Raw genomic sequence first — 21521 nt, forward strand, 5'->3', positions numbered from 1 at the left:
CGCGGCTAGGCCGCCCAGGTGATACTGGACGGCACTAGCTCCTTGACGCTTCTCAGCAGATTGTAGGCTCAGCTTCTAGATTACCTAGCTTGGTCTAAAACCTGCGTTTAAATAACTTCCGCTTTCCGAGTTCCCTGTGTTGGGCAACGGCAGATATTGGTGACGTTCCAATCAAGTTCACCCAATAGGATCCCGGCTCCTCCCAAGGTCTTGGCCGGGCCGGGCGAGGGACCGGGTGATTGCCCCCTCGCTTTAGAGGTCGCGCGCTCGTATTCCACCACACAGGCACACCCTTGTGTCCATGGCGGGCATCTATTGTTGCTTCACAAACACAGGAGAAACGACGGCGGCTGGTCATACAGCGCTGTCGGCACGCATACACTGTCAGTAATTCGTGGACACAGGATTCCAGAGACACACCACACATTTCTCGGAGTATTCTCTCCCCCGCCCTGTTAGTAAGCTTCTCAATGCACGCGCGGGGCATAAAATACAGAGGGGTTCCTACAAAAAGCTGTTGGGGCCTCAGGGTCGCACCGACGAGAAAAAGTAAATAATCTCTAAACCTGCCTTCGACTTCTTTCGGCCGCTTGGCCCAGGGGCCGGCTATACCTGTCATGCTCGCCGGCTCCCATTTCCATGACCATTTGCCGCCCGTTGATCGGTGCTTCGCCGAACCAAATAATGCCGCACCGTAACAAAGGGGGAGGAGAAAGGCGAGCCACACATTGTTAAAAGGCCACTGGTTGCACCTCACGTGTTCAGCATTGCTAACAAACTGAAGCAAGCGGCAGACACATGCTGTTTCCTCTGCACCAGGTAAGCTTACCGGCTTCTGGCCCTCACGCGAATAGCGCAGAAGCTATCTTTGAGTAAGAATCAGCACACGAGGCTGTATTTTGCCTCCACGGTTGGCGTGGTGTGTTAAAGCTGTCCCCTTGTTGTAGGATTTACCTTCATTTTAGGTGCTGTGCAAGAACACACGGACGGAAGCGAAGACGACAAGGCGAGTGCTGTTCTGTCACTGTTCGGCACACTTCCTGTCGTCTTCGTTTCTGCCCGTGTGTTATTGCGCTGTATATGAGATGCTACACGAACTTGCCCGAAGGGTAGGACTTACATTGTTAAAACAATCAGCCGCGTTAATGACAGAACGTAGCAGCATGCGAATTTAATCAAGAATAAGATCTTGCCTATTTACCTATGCAGTGTTCTTCCTGCACGTTTTGGAGATTTTCGAATGTTATCATATAAGGAGCAGCCACTTTTATAAGTTAATTTAATTTGTATATTTTTCTCATTATTTTCATATAGCTTTTAATAAACGCGTTTAGTCACTCACTCACTAATATCCAGATAATTGGCAAAAGCAAAGATGCCTGCTCACACGGTTAATCGAGGCAAATTATGTCATTTAGAAACGAAGTATTAGCATAAGCGATACGCCTGTGACCGTGCACAGTAATAAACACGTGTTAGTTGCGTGTATATTCGATTGAACATCTATTTGGACAATTCCAAAAGAAGGCCACTCTCGGTTGCCCAGTCGGTTTTTCGACCGGTTTTGGCATTGACCACTGTAAGAAGTGACTACTTGATTTTTGCACGATGCTGCTAACGTAAGTGCTCGTCTTGCCTTTAAACACATGAGACTGTGCTTCTTCCTCTGTTTCTTATTTTCTTTCTTTTTTTTGTTTGCAGAAGGTGATGGCGTTGTAAAGCTACCTGTGGCCGAAGGGCGATCGCAGGCTGCTTGCATGTCGGACGAAGAAGTGGAAACGTTGGCTTACATTGGTGCGCAGGTGAGTAACAGACATGACCGGTGAACTTATACATTGATTTCGTCCGAATTTGACCAGTAATGGCAGGCGTCATACCAGAGTGATGGTGATAGAAAATGACGCAACGCCACTGCCTGAAAGAGTGCTTGTAAATACTTTAATTGAGTTGTTAAAAGACATACTTACCGAAAAAAGGAGATCGACAAAAAAAAAAAAAAAGAAACGGGAAGGAAGGGCTTAAGCAAGGGGCCCCATATTTTCATATTATCGTAAGAGGCCCACAAACAAAGACACAAAGGACAACACAGGGGAAATTACTTGTGCTTAATAACATGAATAAAGAACTCATAAATTAATGGAAATGCAAGTGGATAAAAAAAAAACTTGCCGCAGGTGCGGGATGATCTGACGTTTTTCGCACTACGCATGCGATGCTCTATCAAGTGAGCTACCGCGGCGCCGTTTTTCGATCCACTTTCTGGGGTATTTATGTGTAACTACGAAAACTAAACCTGGGAGTGTTAGCTAGCGCCACCACTCACAGACCTTGGCGGCGGGTGTGGAATATCCTTTCTGCCGCAAGGGTCACGTGAACGTGATTTTTTTTTGGGTGAAAGCACCCGGTCAATAAACGCGCTCGTGCTACCTCAAGGCATCAATGTTCCCGGATTCGAGACCCTCGTTATGTAATGAACGAGAAGAAAGGGCTTAACCGAGGGGCCTGATTCTTTAGGAATATCGTAAAAAGACAACAAACACTGACTCAAAGACAACATAGGGGCAATTACTTGTGCTTATTAAATGAAATAAAGAAAGGATAAATTATGGAAATGCAAGTCAATAAAAAGAACAGTAGGTACGCAACGATCGCAAGATCATATCATATTAACGAAAAATCGGGCCCCTCGATTAACCCCTTTCTCCTCGTTCATTACATAACGAGCGTCTAGAATCTGGCAACATTGATGCCTTCATGTAGCACGTGTGGGTTTATTGAGCCGCTGCCTTCACCCAAAAAGATCACGTACTCGGATGCCTGCGTACTTGTCATGCCGGCGGCAGAAAAGATGTTTCGCATCCTCCGCCAAATTTCGGGACTGGTGATGCTGGCTAACACTCCCAGGGCTAGTTCTCGTAGTAACACATAAATACCCCAGAAAATCGATCCGGAAACGTCGCCCCGGTGGCTGAACTGGTCGAGCATCGCACGCGTAATGCGGAAGACGGCGGATCGTTCCCCACCGACGGCCAGTTGTTTTTTCATCCACTTCTACTTCCATTAACTTGTGATTTCTTTACTTCGGTTAAGAAGGCCAAGTTATTTTCCCGGTGTTGTCCTTGGTGTCTTTGTTTGTTGACTTCTTATGACAAAGAAAGAAAGACATGTTGACGACTTCACCGGTAACAACAAAATCTGTCTACTTGTTTTGTGTGAGTCCTATAGGTGATGTCCAAAACCCGACGTCTAAGACTTGTTTAGGGCTCCCGAAATATCTCTCTCCATGATAAATCAGCAGATTAAGATTATAGTTATTATATCCGCATTTTCAATTCAGATAGTGCCATCCAATGGGGCGCAGATTTAGAGCGCGCTATTTGAATCAATGTTGTCTTTGAGCAAATACCACCTCTTGAACGTCAATTGCACTGGCCTTTTACGATATAAGTGTGATAACACGCTACAATTTGACGGAAACTCTGAAGTGCATATCATACGTAAGAATTCAGCACTTTATGCGACTTTTATGCCAGCAAGAAAAAAAATAAAGTGTGATTTTGATTTCCCTCGAACATATTTTTCCAAGCTGACAGCGAACGTTTTAATTTTTTTGAGCGAAAAAGCAGACTGATATATACATTTACCTATTTATTATTCCACGTTTGCTAACCAAGGCAGTGTTTTATATGGGTTTTTTGAAATATACTATATAACACAGTAGATGTTGTGCAAAGCAGTGGATAACACGCAAATATAACAATTAGATTAGAAATGGGCACTCCCGTAGAGCTCTAAGGCACGCGGAACGCTGCTACTAACGCCGCTAATGTGCTCACTGTGTTTGGTGTGAATTGTGGGTGCATACGCATCAGGCGTTGTGTGGCATTCATAATAGCTGCCGGATGAACCCCCCCCCCTCCACACACACACAAACATTATATATATAACCTTTAATAACAGTTGCACTTCATGGGACTTCGAAGAATTTTTCACTAAAGTGGCGGGCTTATTTGAGCATATTGAAGACCTGATTGTGAGAGACAGTTCAGTTTCGCAGCCTGAGTCCTTCGTTAAATTGTTTTGTACTTCGCTAACACTGGTACTGCTTCGCCTTTCCGGAGCAACTGCAGCATATCTGTCTGCTTGTCATTTTTTTTCTGCTGCGCACGACTGCTGATGATTCTCTGGTTTTAAGTGAATCCAGCTTGGCCTCATTTCGGTTACTGTGTCAATTATACATGTTGTCTACACTGTCGTGCAGCAAGACTTACAAATAGAGCAATTGTGTTACTCCAAGAAAACCTAGTGCATATTGTTTCTAGTACAGCGCAGTATGTGCCAGTCATTTTTTCGTTACCGAGGTTTAAATGACTAAGTATATTTCATTATCTAACTCGAGAAGTACTGCTGTAATTATCTAAGTGTCAATCAGGCATTTGTAGGCACAACCATATAACGGCTAACTGCGGTGTTTTCAGCGGTGGTGTTTAACTGTCGTGATTTAAGCGAAACTGCGAACAGTTTCTTTCGACTGGTAAAGAAACCCCACAAAAGATGAAACTCACCCCGTGACTGCGCTCCCTCCCGCATCATAAAATGCGCCCCGAATGAAGCTGAGTGAAAGCAACTGCATTGCCTGTCGCATACCCAGAGGCAGCTTATCGCTTTGATAGGCTGGAGCACCAATTCGCGGGTTTGCAGGTATTTCAAGCTCTTATTTCTACGCCACAATTATTATCCGTCTCTCGAGGCCGACTGATCACACTGATAACAAAAGCGCCTTTATAACACGGCCGAAGCGCCGCTCTGGCCACGCACTAAGCGCGAAAAGCAATGCAACAGGCACAGAATGTTTCAATATCGTGGCTCTGCTCGTACCGCGTCGAAAGAGAGCGCGTGTATCGATATTTCGCGCCACAAACTTGCTTGGGACGCAAGCCAAAGTACATTGAAGGTTTTATTTCTGATGAGAGTGTGTATACCTGCTGCAAAAAACAGCTTGGTGGCAAAAAATATAAGCGAAATTAACAGAGTGAGGCGCGACCTACGGATAGAGAAAACGCAAAATCGATGCAATCAATAAAAGAAATGTACCGTTTCTAAACGGTCCGAGGGAAAAATTGGGATGTCTGAACAAAAACAAATAAATAAATAGAAATAATGCAGATCCCACGCACTGTGGGAATCGATGTAAGCGAATATTTTCATGCTGGATGCTTTGAATGACGATTACTAGCGGTGATGTTGACGGCTAAAGCTCAATTTCTTCAATGTTAAGGCTAACACGAGAGTGCTGAGTTCATGTTAAACGTTACCTGGCGTGTACCACTGCTGTTTGTCTGCGTAGTACACAGAACACACAGGAAGAGATGTTTCCATGAGGTGTTGTGCGCCAGATTTCATAACCTCTGAAAGGGTTGAGTCTTGTCATTTGCTCTCATGGCACATCACATTGTGGCAGAAGTATTAAACTTCAAATGGAATACGGGGCTGTACGTTCCAAAATCACACTTGGATTATGAGGCAAGCCGTAGTGGCGAACTACGAATTAATTTGGACACCGTGACGTTCTTTAACGTGTCCCAAATCTAAGATCTAAGTGCATGCACGTTTTCTATTCCGCCCCCGTCGAAAGGTGACCACCGCGATTGGGGTCAAATGTACGGCCTCTAGCAATGCCATAGCCACAAAGCTAACGCGGCGACCACAGAACTGTTGATTTGACTGTCGACTGCTTCCGTAGTGTCTTCTGGACCCTGTCGTGCGCTTTAATAAATGTAGCTCTGCTTCTGCACGCCCTGCGTAAGTTGCCCACTTGACATATTTGCATTGCGTTTATTTTTCAGAAATAGCAGCAACCTACTATACCGTATTTTGAACTTGAGCTTATCCTGTTTCTCCGGAACCGCTGTCGTATAGTAGTGAGATTTCCTTGCTTTCTCACGTCACCTCCCCGCTTTCTTATATTAGAACTGCCTCTTCTTCCTCTTCTCCTCTCTACAGTTCTATCAGTGTCCCCTCTGGCCTCACACGTTAGCAGAAAGGGAAACGCCGCAGTTTCTTCTATGCTTTTGAGGGGAGTCCCGGATAATTAAAGCTGTCAAGCGGCTAATGTGGCGACGGCCAGGGAGCTCCAGAGGACATTGTGGACATTCGACGTCATGGGGTGAAAACAAGTTTCTCCCGTCGCCTTTCCTCTCTTCCTCGTGGTTGTCATCTGTATGCACAATCTGAACCACCCCCCGACGCGGTCTGCGTGACAGCAGCCCACAGCAGCGGCAGCAGTGGGAAAGTCGAAGGAAGTGGCGAAGAAAATAAAATCCACGCAGAATTCTTTCTCGGATTTATCTGAATGATGCATCAGCATTTCATAGCACTGGCATGGTGTTTCATGGTAGTATGCTGGTCTATTTCATATATTTGCGAGAACGATCGCGCAGAACCATGAAATTGAGAAGCGCAGTTGCAACACCGAACTCCTAAGTGAGGCCGGCACGAGACAACGCAGCAGAACAATGTTCACTGGTTTTATAGATAACCGCAGCGCATGTGGACGTGGGATGAAACGACCAGGGTTATGTAACAAATGAGTGAAATGTATGCAACATTCGTTAGCTACATTCAACCATCATCAACCGTGCTCCGGCGGCGGCTACGTCTGGCGTGACCGCGCGGTGCGTACATTGAAAGCGACCTGCGAAAACAGCTGAGTGCGGCATGTGCTAAGGGCTCCGTAAGCGCTGTGTTCTCGCCGCTTCATTGGCGTCGAAGCTAGGGGCAGCACTCAGGAGAACTAGCACTCTCCTATGGGCGCTGTGCTAAAAGCGATCGTGTTAGGGGACGGACGGAAGGGCGTGTTTTTTCATTAGGTAAGGACCGAAATGCGTACACATTTAAAACCACCCGATTTCAGTGTGCGCTTATTATCTCTGGATTCGTAAGCGCAGTTGAACACCAGCTGCTGGCTAGAGGATGTGTTCGAGTAGGTAGCCTTCTGCAGCTACGCAGTACCGAGCCCGCTTTAGTATATTTTCTGTGGCGTTCATGACGACCGACGCTGGAACTCTAAGGCAGAAATCCGCGATCTTTGCCTTGAGCTCATCTGACTTCCGCCTCCATCATGTAAACATAGTTTCACAAACCTCACTGAAAGAAATCGAGTGGAGAGATGTCAGGTGACCGAGGCCTTTCAATATATTGCGCATGAAAAGCCGCATCCAGCAAGTTTCGTGCTTGGCTGCTACTGTGGGCTGACGCCGCGGGGCCTTCTTGCTGATACCACAAAACTGGAAGATACAACAACGAGACTTCGCTGAGGAAGTCATCCACCACTCTATCAAATACATCGTCAATGTAACGATGTCTAGCCAGCCTGTGATGGAAGAAGATGGGATGGAAGAAGAAGGTGGTATGACCGGCGTAAGTTCCGTACCACACATCGAACGACCACTGGTACTGGGGCCAAGTGCACTTTACCCAGTGTGGTTAAGAGTGCCTTGAATAGTGTGCATTAGGCAGATTTACCTGGCCGTTTCTACAAAAATTGGCTTCATTTGCGCACATGATGTTGCTCAAAAAGTCCCGTGACTGATTGGCTTTTGTTACGACCGGATTAGAAAAATCTAGACGATTCCGCAGGTGCAGGTTAAGGTGGTGCGGGCGAAAGGCGAGTCATTTATAATCCTCGAAACTGGTGACTTGAAAATTGGTACCTGGGTGGTCACGTCCCGAACGCTATCATTAGGGTTTCAAGCCATAAATGCTAGAACATCGGTGCGTAGGCTAGGACGGAGGAGTCAGAGATAGAGTCCTCCGTCACTGTTTCTGGGAGCTGCTGGTTTGCCTCAAGTTTTTGTAATTTCTGATGATAGTCGATACGTTTGGTGTACCACCACACTCTCATGGCTGATATATATTTTCGGCCTTCCTCTCGTTGCCAGTTGCAGCTCCCAACACAGGAATTATGTTTTCGTTCAGCTCATTAGAGAAAGACATGGCAAGTGGGACGAAACAAAAACGCACCTTTAAACCTTTGCACTGACGTTTTCAATTCCCTTTCGTTGTGATTGGTCTTCTCGCAAACAAAAAAAAGAAAACACAGAAAAACCATCCATGCACTTCGTTTACGCTAAGCCAACAGCTATCACAGCTGGTTTCGAACTAACGCAAAGCACGACGTGTCACTTCAGCCGCTGCGCGGCAGATAAGGAACTAGCTCGGTAACGATGTTTTTCTTTATTTGCTTTATCTCATTCTGTCCTAATCAGATGGAGCTCGTTCGAAGCCGTTGCTTTATGATGCGGGTGAGAGCGTAGTCACGCTGTATTTGTCATACTTCGCAGGGTTTATTAATCAGGCGGAAAAACATTTTACGCACTTAGTAAGCCGCAATTAATAAGATCGCAATCAGTATGCCTACATATGACTCATTGATAGTTTGATAATTTGAATTGTACGTCTCTTATTAGATAGTAAATTACAATTACCTAATGAAATCTCAGTAACGAATAAACTACTGGAAGCTACTACACTGTACCGGAAACAATATGCACTTGCACAATGAGCACTTCGAGTAACGCAATTGCTCTATTTTTTTAAATCAAGCTGCATGGCGGTTTATTCAAACACCCTGTACATATTTATTACCTCTGCGTGTAGTTGACGATGTTTCTATCCCTTATAAATGTTCTAAATTATTATAAGAGACTTTTCATCCATCGTTAGCATTCGTCACTCGAAAGAGAAGCAATAGTGACACACATATCATTCACGTGTATTTCGCGAACCGCTCATAAAAGACTCTGCCGATGGGATGATTGAAGTCTACAGGTCTTTTTCACGGTCAAAAGAGCACGCAAAGCAATTTCAAGCGAGGTGAACATAGAGCAATATATTCATGCTTAGGCATATGGGACCCACACCTTTAGAAATAATTTTTACTTGGCTACCTCCTTCTCTTTCAAAAATATAGGAAAGTTTGGCGTCTATATACAGTTATATATATTGTGTATGTGCATGGGGCTTACAGTGGAAATTTAAAACAATGTTGAAGTGTAAAAATACCGATGAGGTAACCATCGCTAATGCTTCTAATGCGCATGTCCTCGTATCGTCAGGATTTCCAGAAGCTAAAGTATGAAATAAAAGCCGTGCGCGTTGGCGCCAACAATCATACAGTAAGCTATTAGCCACAATACAATTTTAGGTGAAATGGTGGAGGCAAGTCAAGCGCAACCTCAAATGATGTGCGGCATAAAGGATCTTCCACATCCGCCGCCAAGGTCTGCGAGTGGTGGCGTTGGCTAACACTCCGAGGGTTCTACTAGTTTCAGTTTCAGTTTATTATTCGTTCATAATAATTGGTCACAAAAAATAGTATACAGACAAGGGTCCCGAAGTCAGAGACTGCACAGGGACCCTTGGATTAGAATTTATATAAAATAAATAAAGCAGAATACAGAGCAGACAAACAAATTATGAAATAACGAAAATATAACGAAGAAACTGAGTGACGACACACATAAAAGACAAAAGGAAAAGGAAAGATGCACAATCAATGGTAATTACACAGCTTCTAATAGCAAAATAAGATTGTATATAGGAAATTAATCAGACAGCAAATAATTCTTGAGTTCATACTTGAAAGAGTACTAAGTAGATGACAACTTAATGGAATAGGGAATACTGTTCCAATGTTTAAGCGCGCAAAAAGATGAAGGCATCTTTCCGTAATTAGTATGACACAACGGCAACAAGAAATTTCCTTGTGCTGCAAACCTTGTGTTATTGGGATTAAAAAGGAGGTCAGAACTAACGAAGTTGTAAGGAACTTATTGAGTTAGTAACATGAAAAATAATATCGCTAAATGATAGTTAAACAAATCAGTAACATTAAGAATGCGGTTTGTACGTATAGTCGGATACAACTTTAGAAAAAAGGGGAGGCCCCGCCAAGATGACCGCAGCGCGACCGCCCATTTTCTCCGCGACTAAAATAGACCCGGTCGAAAAATCGTGCTTCTGAAACGCGTAATTCTCGGTAGATATAAAGACTTTTGTATTTTATGACTGCTTTAGTAGAGCTCTCATGTGCTACAGCACATGTCGGATAGCGAGAGAAAAATAACCCCGTGCCTTCTACAACGCTGCCCGTCGTCTGCTCTTTAACTTCACTGCAAGTGACAAAAGTAGAAAGAATAGCTCTGCAAGGCTTTTGCGCTTGTCCACATGTACACGGCAAATCTACTACTCGTTTTCCAAGCTTAAAATGAATCAGTTGCTATTGGAAAAGTACTTATACAACACAATGCATTTATCGCCACCATTACAAGGCTGGAGCGAGAATACGGTCGAGGCAGGAGGGTACAAAAATGCTTCGTTGATTGTTTTGAATAAATACTCTAGATTTCAAATTGCATAATAATAATATTTTTTGGTTTTGTGTTTTAGCAATTTTTTCCTTTTCATTATTATTATTTATTTATTTTTGCAAGCCTGCAATCTCGCCAGTTCTAGAGTTTTCCGCCGTGGAGCCCAGTGGGCTGACTTCGGACTTTGTTGCCGAACGAGCCTTGTGTCACCTCGGTGTCCACACCACCAAGGAGCCTCGACAAGTAGAACAAGAGTGTTCATATCCTGAATAGCGATTCACGCAACAGGGTCCTCCACTGCTACACGTATTGGCGTAACAGGGAACCTGAATGCAGCGCGGAGGCCACGACCAAGTTTGTCGCCGAGATGCTCGGTCCGACAAAGAACGACCCCGTCCGACGGAAAACGCAGTGACACAGTACACGAACACACCCGCCACTAACAGTGCGCACCAGTCTTTGGAAAGCTTTTCTCGTCGTAACTTCACTCGGGAGCGAAATAAAACCACATGGAACAAACACGCAGGACGTGTGTTCGTAGCGGTCGCCGCGGGACCCTGTTTTCAGGCAAAGCGTAGCGAAGCGCCAGCGATGCTCGCTGCAATGTTCCTTCGCCATATCACGGCAACGCACGCGGCACAAATGCCGCATCGTAAGCTCGCAGTAATATTTAGGGCATGACAGACCATCACAAACAGTTCTGGAATTCACTCTGACGAGGGGCTGAAGCACACAGCTGACGCGACCTCGTCCGGTTCGAAGCGCGGGCGGCCATCTCCGTCGGCGGGGTCACTGACCAACCGGCTCATGACGTAAGTCCAGAGTGCGCGCCCATAGGTGGATGCTCATGTGCCTCCGCCGCGGAGGAGTAAACGCTCCCTTTTTTCTAAAGTTGCATCCGAATATAGTTGTGAAGAGGCGTTAGAGAAAAAATGGCTACGTGTTATAATGCTGATAGCCTGATTTTGAATGTGCTGAATTGAGGAAAGATGACAATGATAAGTATTACCCCAAGAAGCGATACCATAAATGATATGACTATGAATGAAAGCGAAGTATAACGATAATAATGCTTCTTTGGAAAAAAATGCACATGGTTAGAATAGTGCTGTAATGCCAAATGCCGGTTTTTGTTGGATGTATGAAGTCTTGTTAGTAAACTTAAGGTGGGAATCTAATTTGATGCCGAGGAAAGAAACACAAGTAGAGGCAGGAATGTCATGCCCATTCAGACTTATGGTCGGGGAGCAAGGTTAATGTCTCTGTGATGACTTAAATAACATGAATTGCGTTTTCGTAAGGTTATAACTAAAAAATTGGCGTTACACCATTCAGTAATTTTTGACAGAGCACAGTTTAGTTTCGATAATAGCGAAAGTAATGATTTATCCGAGAGGGGAACAGTCATATCGTCTGCGTATTATATAGGTAAGGTATAATAAGGGCACTCAGGTAAATCATTGATATATATAGAAAATAATAGCGGACCTAAAATCAAGCCCTGAGGCACACCTTGGTTAATAATTTTGCTTTCAGAGAAAGCCCCGCCTGCGTACACTGTTATTTCACGATTAAATAGATAACTTTTTAATAAATTAAGAGGCGGACCAGAAATGCCAATAGATTCCAGTTTAGTAAACAAAACTTTGTGGTTTATGATATCACAGGCTTTAGTAAATTCTAATAAAACCGAGCCAACAAAGTATCCGAGATCAAGGGAATGTCGAGTATAATCAGTTAATGCTAGCAAAGCCAAGTTAGTCGAGTTTCCTGAATGGAAACCGAACTGACAGGGTTTCAGCAAGCTAAATTTGTTAAGGTAAATGTTCATACGACGAAGTATAAATTTTTCTACAGCTTTGCTTATTAAAGGTAAAATACATAATGGACCATAGTTCGCGACTTGAGCTTTGTCACCCTTTTTGTGAACAGGAATGACTTTAGTTTTTTTTAAGCTTCCAGAGAATATACCGGTTTTGAACATAAGGTTAATTATCCTACTGAGAGCATCAGAAATAGTCGAAGCAACAAGCTTTAAATGAAATGCGGAAATTCCATCAGAAGCAGGACTTGTGTCCTTTAAGTTGTAAATCTCAGTAAGGACTTCTTAAGATGTTACAGGAAAGAGAAAGAAAGATTGGTCGCATCGGCTCATTTGATAAACAGAAGGAACATGGGTAGTACTATAAATTTCATAAAAGTGATTAGTGATGTGACGATCACTGACCCGCCTAGTATTCTAGGCGGGTCAGTGATCGTCACATTATTCTATATTACGTTTTCAATGGAACTGCCACAACGGGGTACATTCAACAACTCGTTGATAATTTGCCATTGTTTTTTTATGAATCTTATTTTTAATTAATTCATTTTCGTAATATTGCCTTTTTGATTTCTTCAATAAATTACTCAACGTGTTGCAATATTTCTTATAGCGTATTGCTGAATTAACATTGAAAGGCTGTTTTTAGTCTTCCTATACATGTTTTCTTTTTTCGTCATGCTCACAAGTAGCCCATTAGTGATCCAAGAGTTATGCGGAAATATGAATTTGTTTTTGCACTTAATAGTGACAGTGTTAACATGAACAGCTTTTAAAAGTAAAGGAGAAAATAACTGAAGCGCTTCTTCTGGATCTAGTTTGGTAGCCATAACTGTCCAGTCAATTTTGTCAATTGCGTCAACAAAATATGTAGTATCAAGACAAGGCGTAAGATAACCGGGATCTCACCTTGGAGGGTTATATGTGAAAGTGACGAATACAGCAACGATCTCACATGTCTACGTCAGTTACACCAGACTCCTGTGAAGCTCGAAATATCAGTGAGGGCATGGCCTAAGAGGGAGCTGCTTCATTGAGTGGAAATCCTGGTGGCCAAAGTTATTAATTGCTCAAGCTCAAAGCCAGAAAAACAGTTCGAGTAAGCGCATACAGTACTATTGTTGACATCGAGCAAATTAATATTTATATCACCTACAATTAGGACAGGCTTGTTTTTACTAGTAATTGTTTGAAGAACTAAGCTAAGATGATGAAGGAAATCAGGTATGAAAGAAGATGGAGAATGGTAAATACAGCCAATAATATTCCGCCACAATGATTTGGAAACGACAAGGCATCAGTTTCGATCCAAAGAGTTTCGCCGTGAAATATATCTATGGAAAGGTCCAGTCTACGTTTATATTTAATGTGGCGTGTGACGAAAATCGTGCTACCGCCATGTTGATATGAAACACAGTTACAATACTCAGCCTCATAGGCATGGAACTCGTATAAAATACTATCAGCCCTGCTAAGCCATGTCTCAGTTATGCAAATGAATGAAAAAGTGTGGGAAAGAGAGTCGATGAATGAAGATATGTTATCATGATTCTTACGCAAACTTCGAGCATTGAAGTGAAGCAATGAACAACCAGCAGATTTAGGCAGTGATGTAGCTTCAGAAGGTGAAAAGAAAGACCTGTTTGAGGGACTGACTGAATGACTAAAGCGCAGACTAATCGCAAATCAGCTTAAGCGATGACGCTGAGGCCACACTCAGAGCTTATGAAGGACACTTCGCTATGTTCAGTCTTGCGTGCTTTAATCTGAAAGTTGTCTGTCGAAAGGAACTGCCACTTATGCTGCTTCTTTAGAGCAAGAGCTCGGCTGAACAGACGTTGTTCTCAAATGTGAGGTGCTCATTGACATAAATAGGGCTCCCATTATTACCAGAGTGCCCAATCATGGAGGTTCTCAGGCTAGGAAACATATAAAATCCAAGAAAGTAGGCGGGGAAAGGGCTCCGCGGGAGCTCAGTTGGTAGAGCATCGCACGCGAATTGCGAAGGTTGTGGGATAGTTCCCCACCTCCGGCAAGTTGTTTTTTCAACCACGTTCATTTTCATTCTTTTATCGTTTCTTTATTTCATTTATTAAGCACAGGTTTTTTCCTCTATTTTGTTTTTGGTGTCAGTGTTTCTTGGCTTCTTGAGATATGACTAATAAAATACGGCCCCTCGGTTAACGCCCTTTCTTCTCGTTTAACGCTTCAAGGACATTATAGGTGTGTGTATGTGAGGGGGGGGGGAAGGTGAGGCTTCAGCATCGCTGGGAAGGGGGGGGGGGGCGCTGTGCCCCTTTCGGAAAACTCCGGAGGGGGCTCGCGCCCCAAAAAGGACGAAAGCGGAGGATGGTGCAGCGGCAGCATGAGGAGGAAACAGGAGGATCAGAGATCAAAGGTTGAGGAGGAAAGTGGAGTGCCTCACAAGACGTACTCCGCGGCGGAGACGAGGCATGCGGCTAGTGCGTCCATCGGTACCAGAACAAAGTCCTGGCGTGGGCTTTGGACCCACTGCGCTTGCGCTACGTTGCCTGCGCCACCGCCACTAGAGAATGCGCTTTGCGCGAGCCACGCGTTCCTGTGTTTATGTTTTCTTTCTGAATAATTAACGGCGCAGCCGGTGGAAATGCTTCGTTGGTCGCTGCTCCTAAACGAGCTGCCAGGGCAAAGGCTGAGCACCGCCTCCGAGAGGACCCCGCTGTTCAGAATGGAATTCTTTGCCGCAATACATTGGGAATTCAGAAGACCTTAAGAGCTCTAAAAAATCGTATCTTGCAGTATTGTGATTTTGGAGTACTTTTTTCACACCAAGTGGCACATTTGTTTTAAAGTTGCTTGTGCGGAAACGCAATACGCGTCCAACAAACATGATTTTGGTTTCTGTACTGTTATTTCACGTTATAACTGAGGCAGAGAAAACTACTGCGCATTTGATGTCTTCAATTCTTTAATTGGGATGGATTCCAGCAGGTACATTTCTTGTATTTTAATGTTCTTTTTGTTGTCCTTACTCGCGTTCAAGTTCAAGCTAACGTGGATGAAAACGCGAGACTATTTTCAGAAGCGCTCTCACTTGTGCGCGCTTTGCCTCCGTAGCCTTCCATTTAATTCCACAGAAAGATGTCCGCGGGTATAGGGTGCCTCCTATGCCGCACGGGATGTGGCGCCATCTTTTGATACTTCTTGTAATATTTACTTGTACACAGTAACCGCCATCGTGTCTCGCTCACATTGGTAAGTGCAGCCGTTTCCCTAACTAAAGTTCGTGCACGTTTACCGCAATGTCCCAAACATGTTCAATGCCGATTAAATGGTTTCTTACGCGTAAAAGCAGCTTGGAATAATACGACTCAAGTAGGTCTGCGGACGTCATTTTATTGCGATCGCAGTTCGTTTTTTTTTTATCATTTTCCTATGCACGCTCAGCCGCACGTCGCTGGAAACGTTCTGCAAGGGTGCTGCGGTTTTCGCCGCTTGATTTGCGTACCTGTACCTGCACCTCGTTGGGCGCGTGTCAGTTATTCATTCCGTGTACCACGAATCGTTAATAATGGCTTCTCCGGGGCAGAATGTCGTTTCTGGAAGCCATGAAGCAATCAATCAGTAGTGGGTGAGCAGGCCCGAGTGCACTGCTGTGCAGACACCGCGGCCGCGAAAGGTATGCTGCGTTCTCTGTGGCGACATGGCTGCCTTGGAGTTTGTTGTCGCTGATTTCTGCAGATGGAATTCGCTTTTTTATTCTTTTTAAAGATTATTCAGACATTTCGCATATTCAAGACGTCTTCGAGCACGGCCTTCCGCGCCGGATTTATCAAAGCGGTGCACTAGGTTACGTCGACATCTACTGACGCAGATCCTTGTTAGCGTCAAACATTGTGGAAAAAGTGCATCGCTGATATAAAATAACATAAAGCGTAGCAGTCAGTGGTCCTCACTATTCGGCATATTGATGATTCTAGTGTTGAGCTCGGTTGGGCAAAAACCCTCAAACTTTTCACGGCATTCTTGAAGACAGTATGAATGATATTCTTGTAAGACGAGCAGTTGATATATGCAGAATGCCACAAAAGATCTGGACTTTATGCGGATAGACTTGATTCCGGGCACACCAGAACATAGTCTCGGCACAACACATGTCGAAAGGAATGAAGAAGGCTAAACTTGTAGGATTGCGTGGATAAGTGTTAGAGAAGGATAGGCATTCGGTCTACTATAGTTTGATGATTTTGGTAGGTATTTATGACGTGGAAAAGCAGACCTGCAAACAAGCCTAAAAGCAGAATGCAAATGACAATACAAGCGCGAAAACGCAACTGAAGCTAGAAGTTGAGCTATCACACGTATGCACAAATCTATTATCTGCACTGGGTCAAAAATGTGTGAATCTGTATTGCATTGGCTGCTTTCTGTTCATTCTGAGAGAATTCTAATAGATGAACAGCGTGGTACTTATATTTTGGCGCTTCAGAATGATCAATTTCACCATTTTCATGATCCAAGCTTGCATACTTGCACGTAGTCAGAACAAATTACACGCTGTTTACAATTATTTAGGTAAAGCGATTATTCTTTCGCCTTGTTTCAAAGCTCGCGCCAACTGAGAAGCCTTCCAACGCATAATTTCTATCTAATTACTTAAGCAATAAATCTTCGACAGAGCTCTGTTAATTATGTAGCAACACGATCCCTAACAGAGATCCTCAAACATCCATCCTTCGCCCCCTTGTCTTAAGGTACTTAAGTGGCGTTTCGCCTTCAGTCTTTAGTCCTTCGGTATAATAGAGATCTTAACTTATTTAAGACTGTCAGCAGTGGTGGGGAGTGTATTGTTCTCCAGAGGACATTCTTTTCACTCTCAAGCTTTCTTCCGCTCAATAAAGATGACTGCTGATGCCTATACATTCCTTTAGTCGAATGCGTAGTTTATTTCGACAGTGCTCTAGCTCACGAGTGAGTACGAACGGACAAGGAGCGACATGTAAGCTGTACAAATTTATTCATGTTTATTGCATGACTGGTTAGTCAAATCTACTGCACTTAACTGCTACGAATCAGTTTGAAACACAGGTGAACCGTCGACATGGCCAGGCAGCGACCTAGACAGAGAAAAAGGTAGAGGTTGGCCTGAGCTATAGCTAGCTCTGGCCTGCTACTCTACACTGGGGAAAAGACGGCAGAGAAACCGGTGGATGATGATGATGATAATTATATGAGGAGGAGGTGCGTATACACGTTCACATCATCATCAGCCCGGTTACGCCCACTGCAGGGCAAAGGCCTCTCCCATATTTCTCCAACAACCCCGGTCATGTACAAATTGTGGCCATGCCGTCCCTGCAAACTTCTTAATCTCATCCGCCCAGCTAACTTTCTGCCGCCCCCTGCTACGCTTCCCTTCCCTTGGAATCCAGTCCGTAACCCTTAATGACAATCGGTTATCTTCCCTCCTCATTACAGGTCCTGCCCATGCTCATTTCTTTTTCTTGATTTCAACTAAGATGTCATTAACTCGCGTTTGTTCCCTCACCCAATCTGCTCTTTTCTTAGCCCTTAACGTTACACCTATCATTCTTCTTTCCATAGCTCGTTGCGTCGTCCTCAATTTGAGTAGAACCCTTTTCGTAAGCCTCCAGGTTTCTGCCCCGTAGGGGAGTACTGGTAAGACGCAGCTATTATAGACTTTTCTCTTGAGGGATAATGGCAACCTGCTCTTTATGATCTGAAAATGCCTGCCAAACGCACCCCAGCCCATTCTTATTCTTCTGATTATTTCCGTCTCATGATCCGGATCCGCCATCACTACCTGCCCTAAGTAGATGTCAGCGAGGCAGCGCTGCAGCGCTGCAGCGCAATTGGCAGCGAGGCACCACTTCCAGTGCCTCGCTGCCAATTGTAAATTGCTGTTCTCTTCCGAGACTGTTATACATTATTTGAGTTTTCTGCAGATTATTTTTTTGACCCATTATTCTGCTTTGCGTCTCCAGGTCATTGAGCATGCATTGCAATTGGTCCCCTGAGTTACTAAGCAAGGCAATATCATCAGCGAATCGCAAGTTACTAAGGTATTCTCCATTAACTTTTATCCCCAATTCTTCCCAATCCAGGTCTCTGAATACCTCTCGTAAACACGCTGTGAATAGCATTGGAGAGATCGTATCTCCCTGTCTGACGCCTTTCTTCATTGGGATTTTGTTGCTTTCTTTATGGAGGACTACGGTGGCTGTGGAGCCGCTATAGATATCTTTCAGTATTTTTACATACGGCTCGTTTACACCCTGATTCCATAATGCCTTCATGACTGCTGAAGTTTCGACAGAATCAAACGCTTTCTCGTAATCAATGAAAGCTACATATAAGGGTTGGTTATATTCCGCAGATTTCTCTATCACCTGATTGATAGTGTGAATATGATCTATTGTTGAGAAGCCTTTACGGAATCCTGCCTGGTCCTTTGCTTGACAGAAGTCTAAGGTGTTCCTGATTCTATTTGCGATTACCTTAGTAAATAGTTTGTAGGCAACGGACAGTAAGCTGATCGGTCAGTAATTTTTCAAGTCTTTGGCGTCCCCATTCTTATGGATTAGGATTATGTTAGCGTTCTTCCAAGATTCCGGTACGCTCGAGGTCATGAGGCATTGCGTGTACAGGGTGGCCAGTTTCTCTAGCAAGGATATTCTAGCAGCTATATAGCAGCAATATTCTTAATAATCAGGAATCCGACGCCTAGTTCTCTTCTCTCCGCTAAGCCCCGGTAGCACAGGACGTGCCCACTTTTTAGCACTGTATATGCTTCTTTTGGCCTCCTAGCTTCACTGAGCCCTATTATATCCTATTTACTGCCCTCCAATTCCTCCAATAGCACTGCTAGACTCGCCTCACTAGATACGTTCTAGCGTTAAACGTTGCCAGGTTCATATTCCAATGGCGTCCTGTCCGGAGCCAGTGATTCTTAGCACCCTCTGCTGCTGCGCAGGTCTGACCGCCGCCGTGGTCAGTTGCTTCACAGCTGCTGGGGACTGAGGGCCGGGTTTTGATTGTGTTGTTCATGTAGGAGGTTGTGGCCAAGTACTGCACCAGGGTGGCCAATCCTGCTCTGGTGAGGGAGTGCGTTACCGGTTCTGCAGGTCACCGGGATCAGGCCGCACTCCATGCCTGTTTGTGCAATTTTATCAACACGCGGATTTTTTTATTTTTTTTCATCCGATGGAAAATTGCCGGCACCGGGATTCGCACCACGGACCTCTTGTACGCGAGGCGGGTGTTCTACTTCTACGCCACCACTGCACCCAGGTACTGGTAGGGACCAGAATTTCATTCAACACGATTGGCAGGGCATTCCCAAGTTTTTCTGAAATACGAAAGGTTGTTCAAGTACCACTGCATAGTCAGCACTGTTCCGAAATCCATATTGGTCAAGCAGTTATAGTTCCTGTTATCTTTCACGACATTGCTGCGCCGACCGCTGATAATAACTTCATTCGGAAGCTGCAATGTGAGGGCAAATTCCTTGCTGACGACAAGAAGTTTCTTTAACCCTTTGACGGTTTCCCGTACATGTACGGCGGCCGTTTTCTGTCCCGCAAGGTCTTAGCCGTACGGGTACGGTTTCGACCCTCCGTTTGAAATTTCGCGCCATAATGACGATGCACGCTTACTGGGAGGTGCTGCCACCTCTTAGGTCTTACAAGAAGCGTTTGAAATTTGTGCTACCTTCTTGGGGAGATAAACAGAACTGACTTCAAGCTTCAGCGCGTCGCGCAGACTGCGGCCACACCCCTTTTGCGGTTTCGGTTTCGCCGCGTGATCGCAACGGAGGCGCGCGAAACGTCATTTTTCTCTTTGTCGGCACTCTCTTGCAAATGCTGTGGAAGTTGATTTCTATCTTTATTGGCGCTGCTCTTAGCTTGTTTATAACCGCCGCTCGCGAGGTGTTCTCGCTCTTAGCGGCAACGCGCTTTCGCGGTTTCGGTTCCGCCGCAACGGAGGCGCGCGAAACGTGATTTTTATCTTTGTTGGCACGCTATCGCAGGGGCGGCGGAAGTTGATTTCTATCTTGATTGGCACGGCTCTTAGCTCGTTTATCAGCGCCGCTCATGAGGTATTCTCGCTCTCTGCGGCTGCGCGGAGACTCGTGTTTCAAGGAGTACCACACTCTAAAACACTATTGAACATATTGCAGTTCTGAGTGATGCCGACACCAAAATACTGTTCCCTAATTTTTTTTTACTATTTATTCCCGACTTTATACATCTTGTACAATCAATATCCGCAATAAAATAATTTGACCACCCGGGAAAGTTTTCTTCGAAATAATTCGACCCTCAAAGGGTTAAGCGGATACTGAGAACGGTTTTAACTTGTTGATTGGAGCTGACAATCTTTGGGAAATCATGACGGGAGAAGTTGCAAGGAGCTGAGAAATTCCAGGACTCGTCGCGATCAACATGCCATTCGGACGAACACTGCAAGGACCGACTCGCCGAAAAGTCTTTGTTGACTGCGACGCTAACGTTATGGTCTGCGTCCTGCGAGTGGAAACAATTACTGACGATGACATAACCTCGCAGATTCTGCAGGCATTCTGGCACCTCGAAGCAATGGGCTGCACAGATTCTGGCGAACCTCCCTCTCCTGAGTCTATTGCATGGTTCCGGAAACAATTCGCAAGAAAAATGGTAGATGCACGGTGGCGCTTCTTTGGAAAGAAGATCACAAACAGCTACTTGAAAGCAACCGTGATACCGCACTCGCACGTCTACAAAAACTGGCAAAGAGGCTATCAATGAATGACGGATTATTGGAGTGATACAAGGCAGTCATCCGGCAATATCTGGAGGTAGGACATGCTGAAGTGGTACCTAAGAGCGTTCCTATTGATCGGGCCTCCTATTATATGCCACATCGGCAGGTTATAGGAGACGAATCGCTGGCCACCAAGCTCCGGGTCATGTTCGACGCATCGTCACACGCTCAAGGCCTTTCATCACTCAACGACTGCTTAGATAAAGGGTTGAACCTCAACCCAGAGTTACTACAAGTACTGCTTCGCTTTCGGTGGTTTCCGGTCGCCATCAACTCAAATATCGAGAAGGCATTTTTACAAACTGATATACACCCATTTCCGTTTCTCTGGTTTGATGCCATTCCCGTCACCCAAAACAGTAACATTGCTGAATGGCGCATGACCAGGGTACCATTTAGATCAATATCAAGCCCTTTCTCGCTCCTGGCGACTATTCTTCAGCACTTGGACAATGCTTGTGAGGACAAAGCTCTTGCTTCTATTTTGAAGAAGTCCTTTTATGTGGATGATTTACTTGTGGGTGCAG

At 44.8% G+C, this 21521-nt stretch overlaps 1 protein-coding gene across 1 annotated transcript in view; it reads left to right on the plus strand.

Moving 5' to 3' along the window:
- LOC135908708 (uncharacterized) overlaps positions 1 to 21521 on the plus strand; it is an 834911-nt gene that overhangs the window by 564365 nt on the left and 249025 nt on the right. Inside the window, exon 20 of the mRNA XM_070536550.1 lies at positions 1702 to 1802. Coding sequence (XP_070392651.1) covers positions 1702 to 1802 — 101 coding nt within the window. The remainder of the gene's footprint in view (positions 1 to 1701; positions 1803 to 21521) is intronic.

This window comes from Dermacentor albipictus, chromosome 3, assembly GCF_038994185.2.
Source record: "Dermacentor albipictus isolate Rhodes 1998 colony chromosome 3, USDA_Dalb.pri_finalv2, whole genome shotgun sequence".
Lineage (NCBI taxonomy): Eukaryota > Metazoa > Arthropoda > Arachnida > Ixodida > Ixodidae > Dermacentor > Dermacentor albipictus.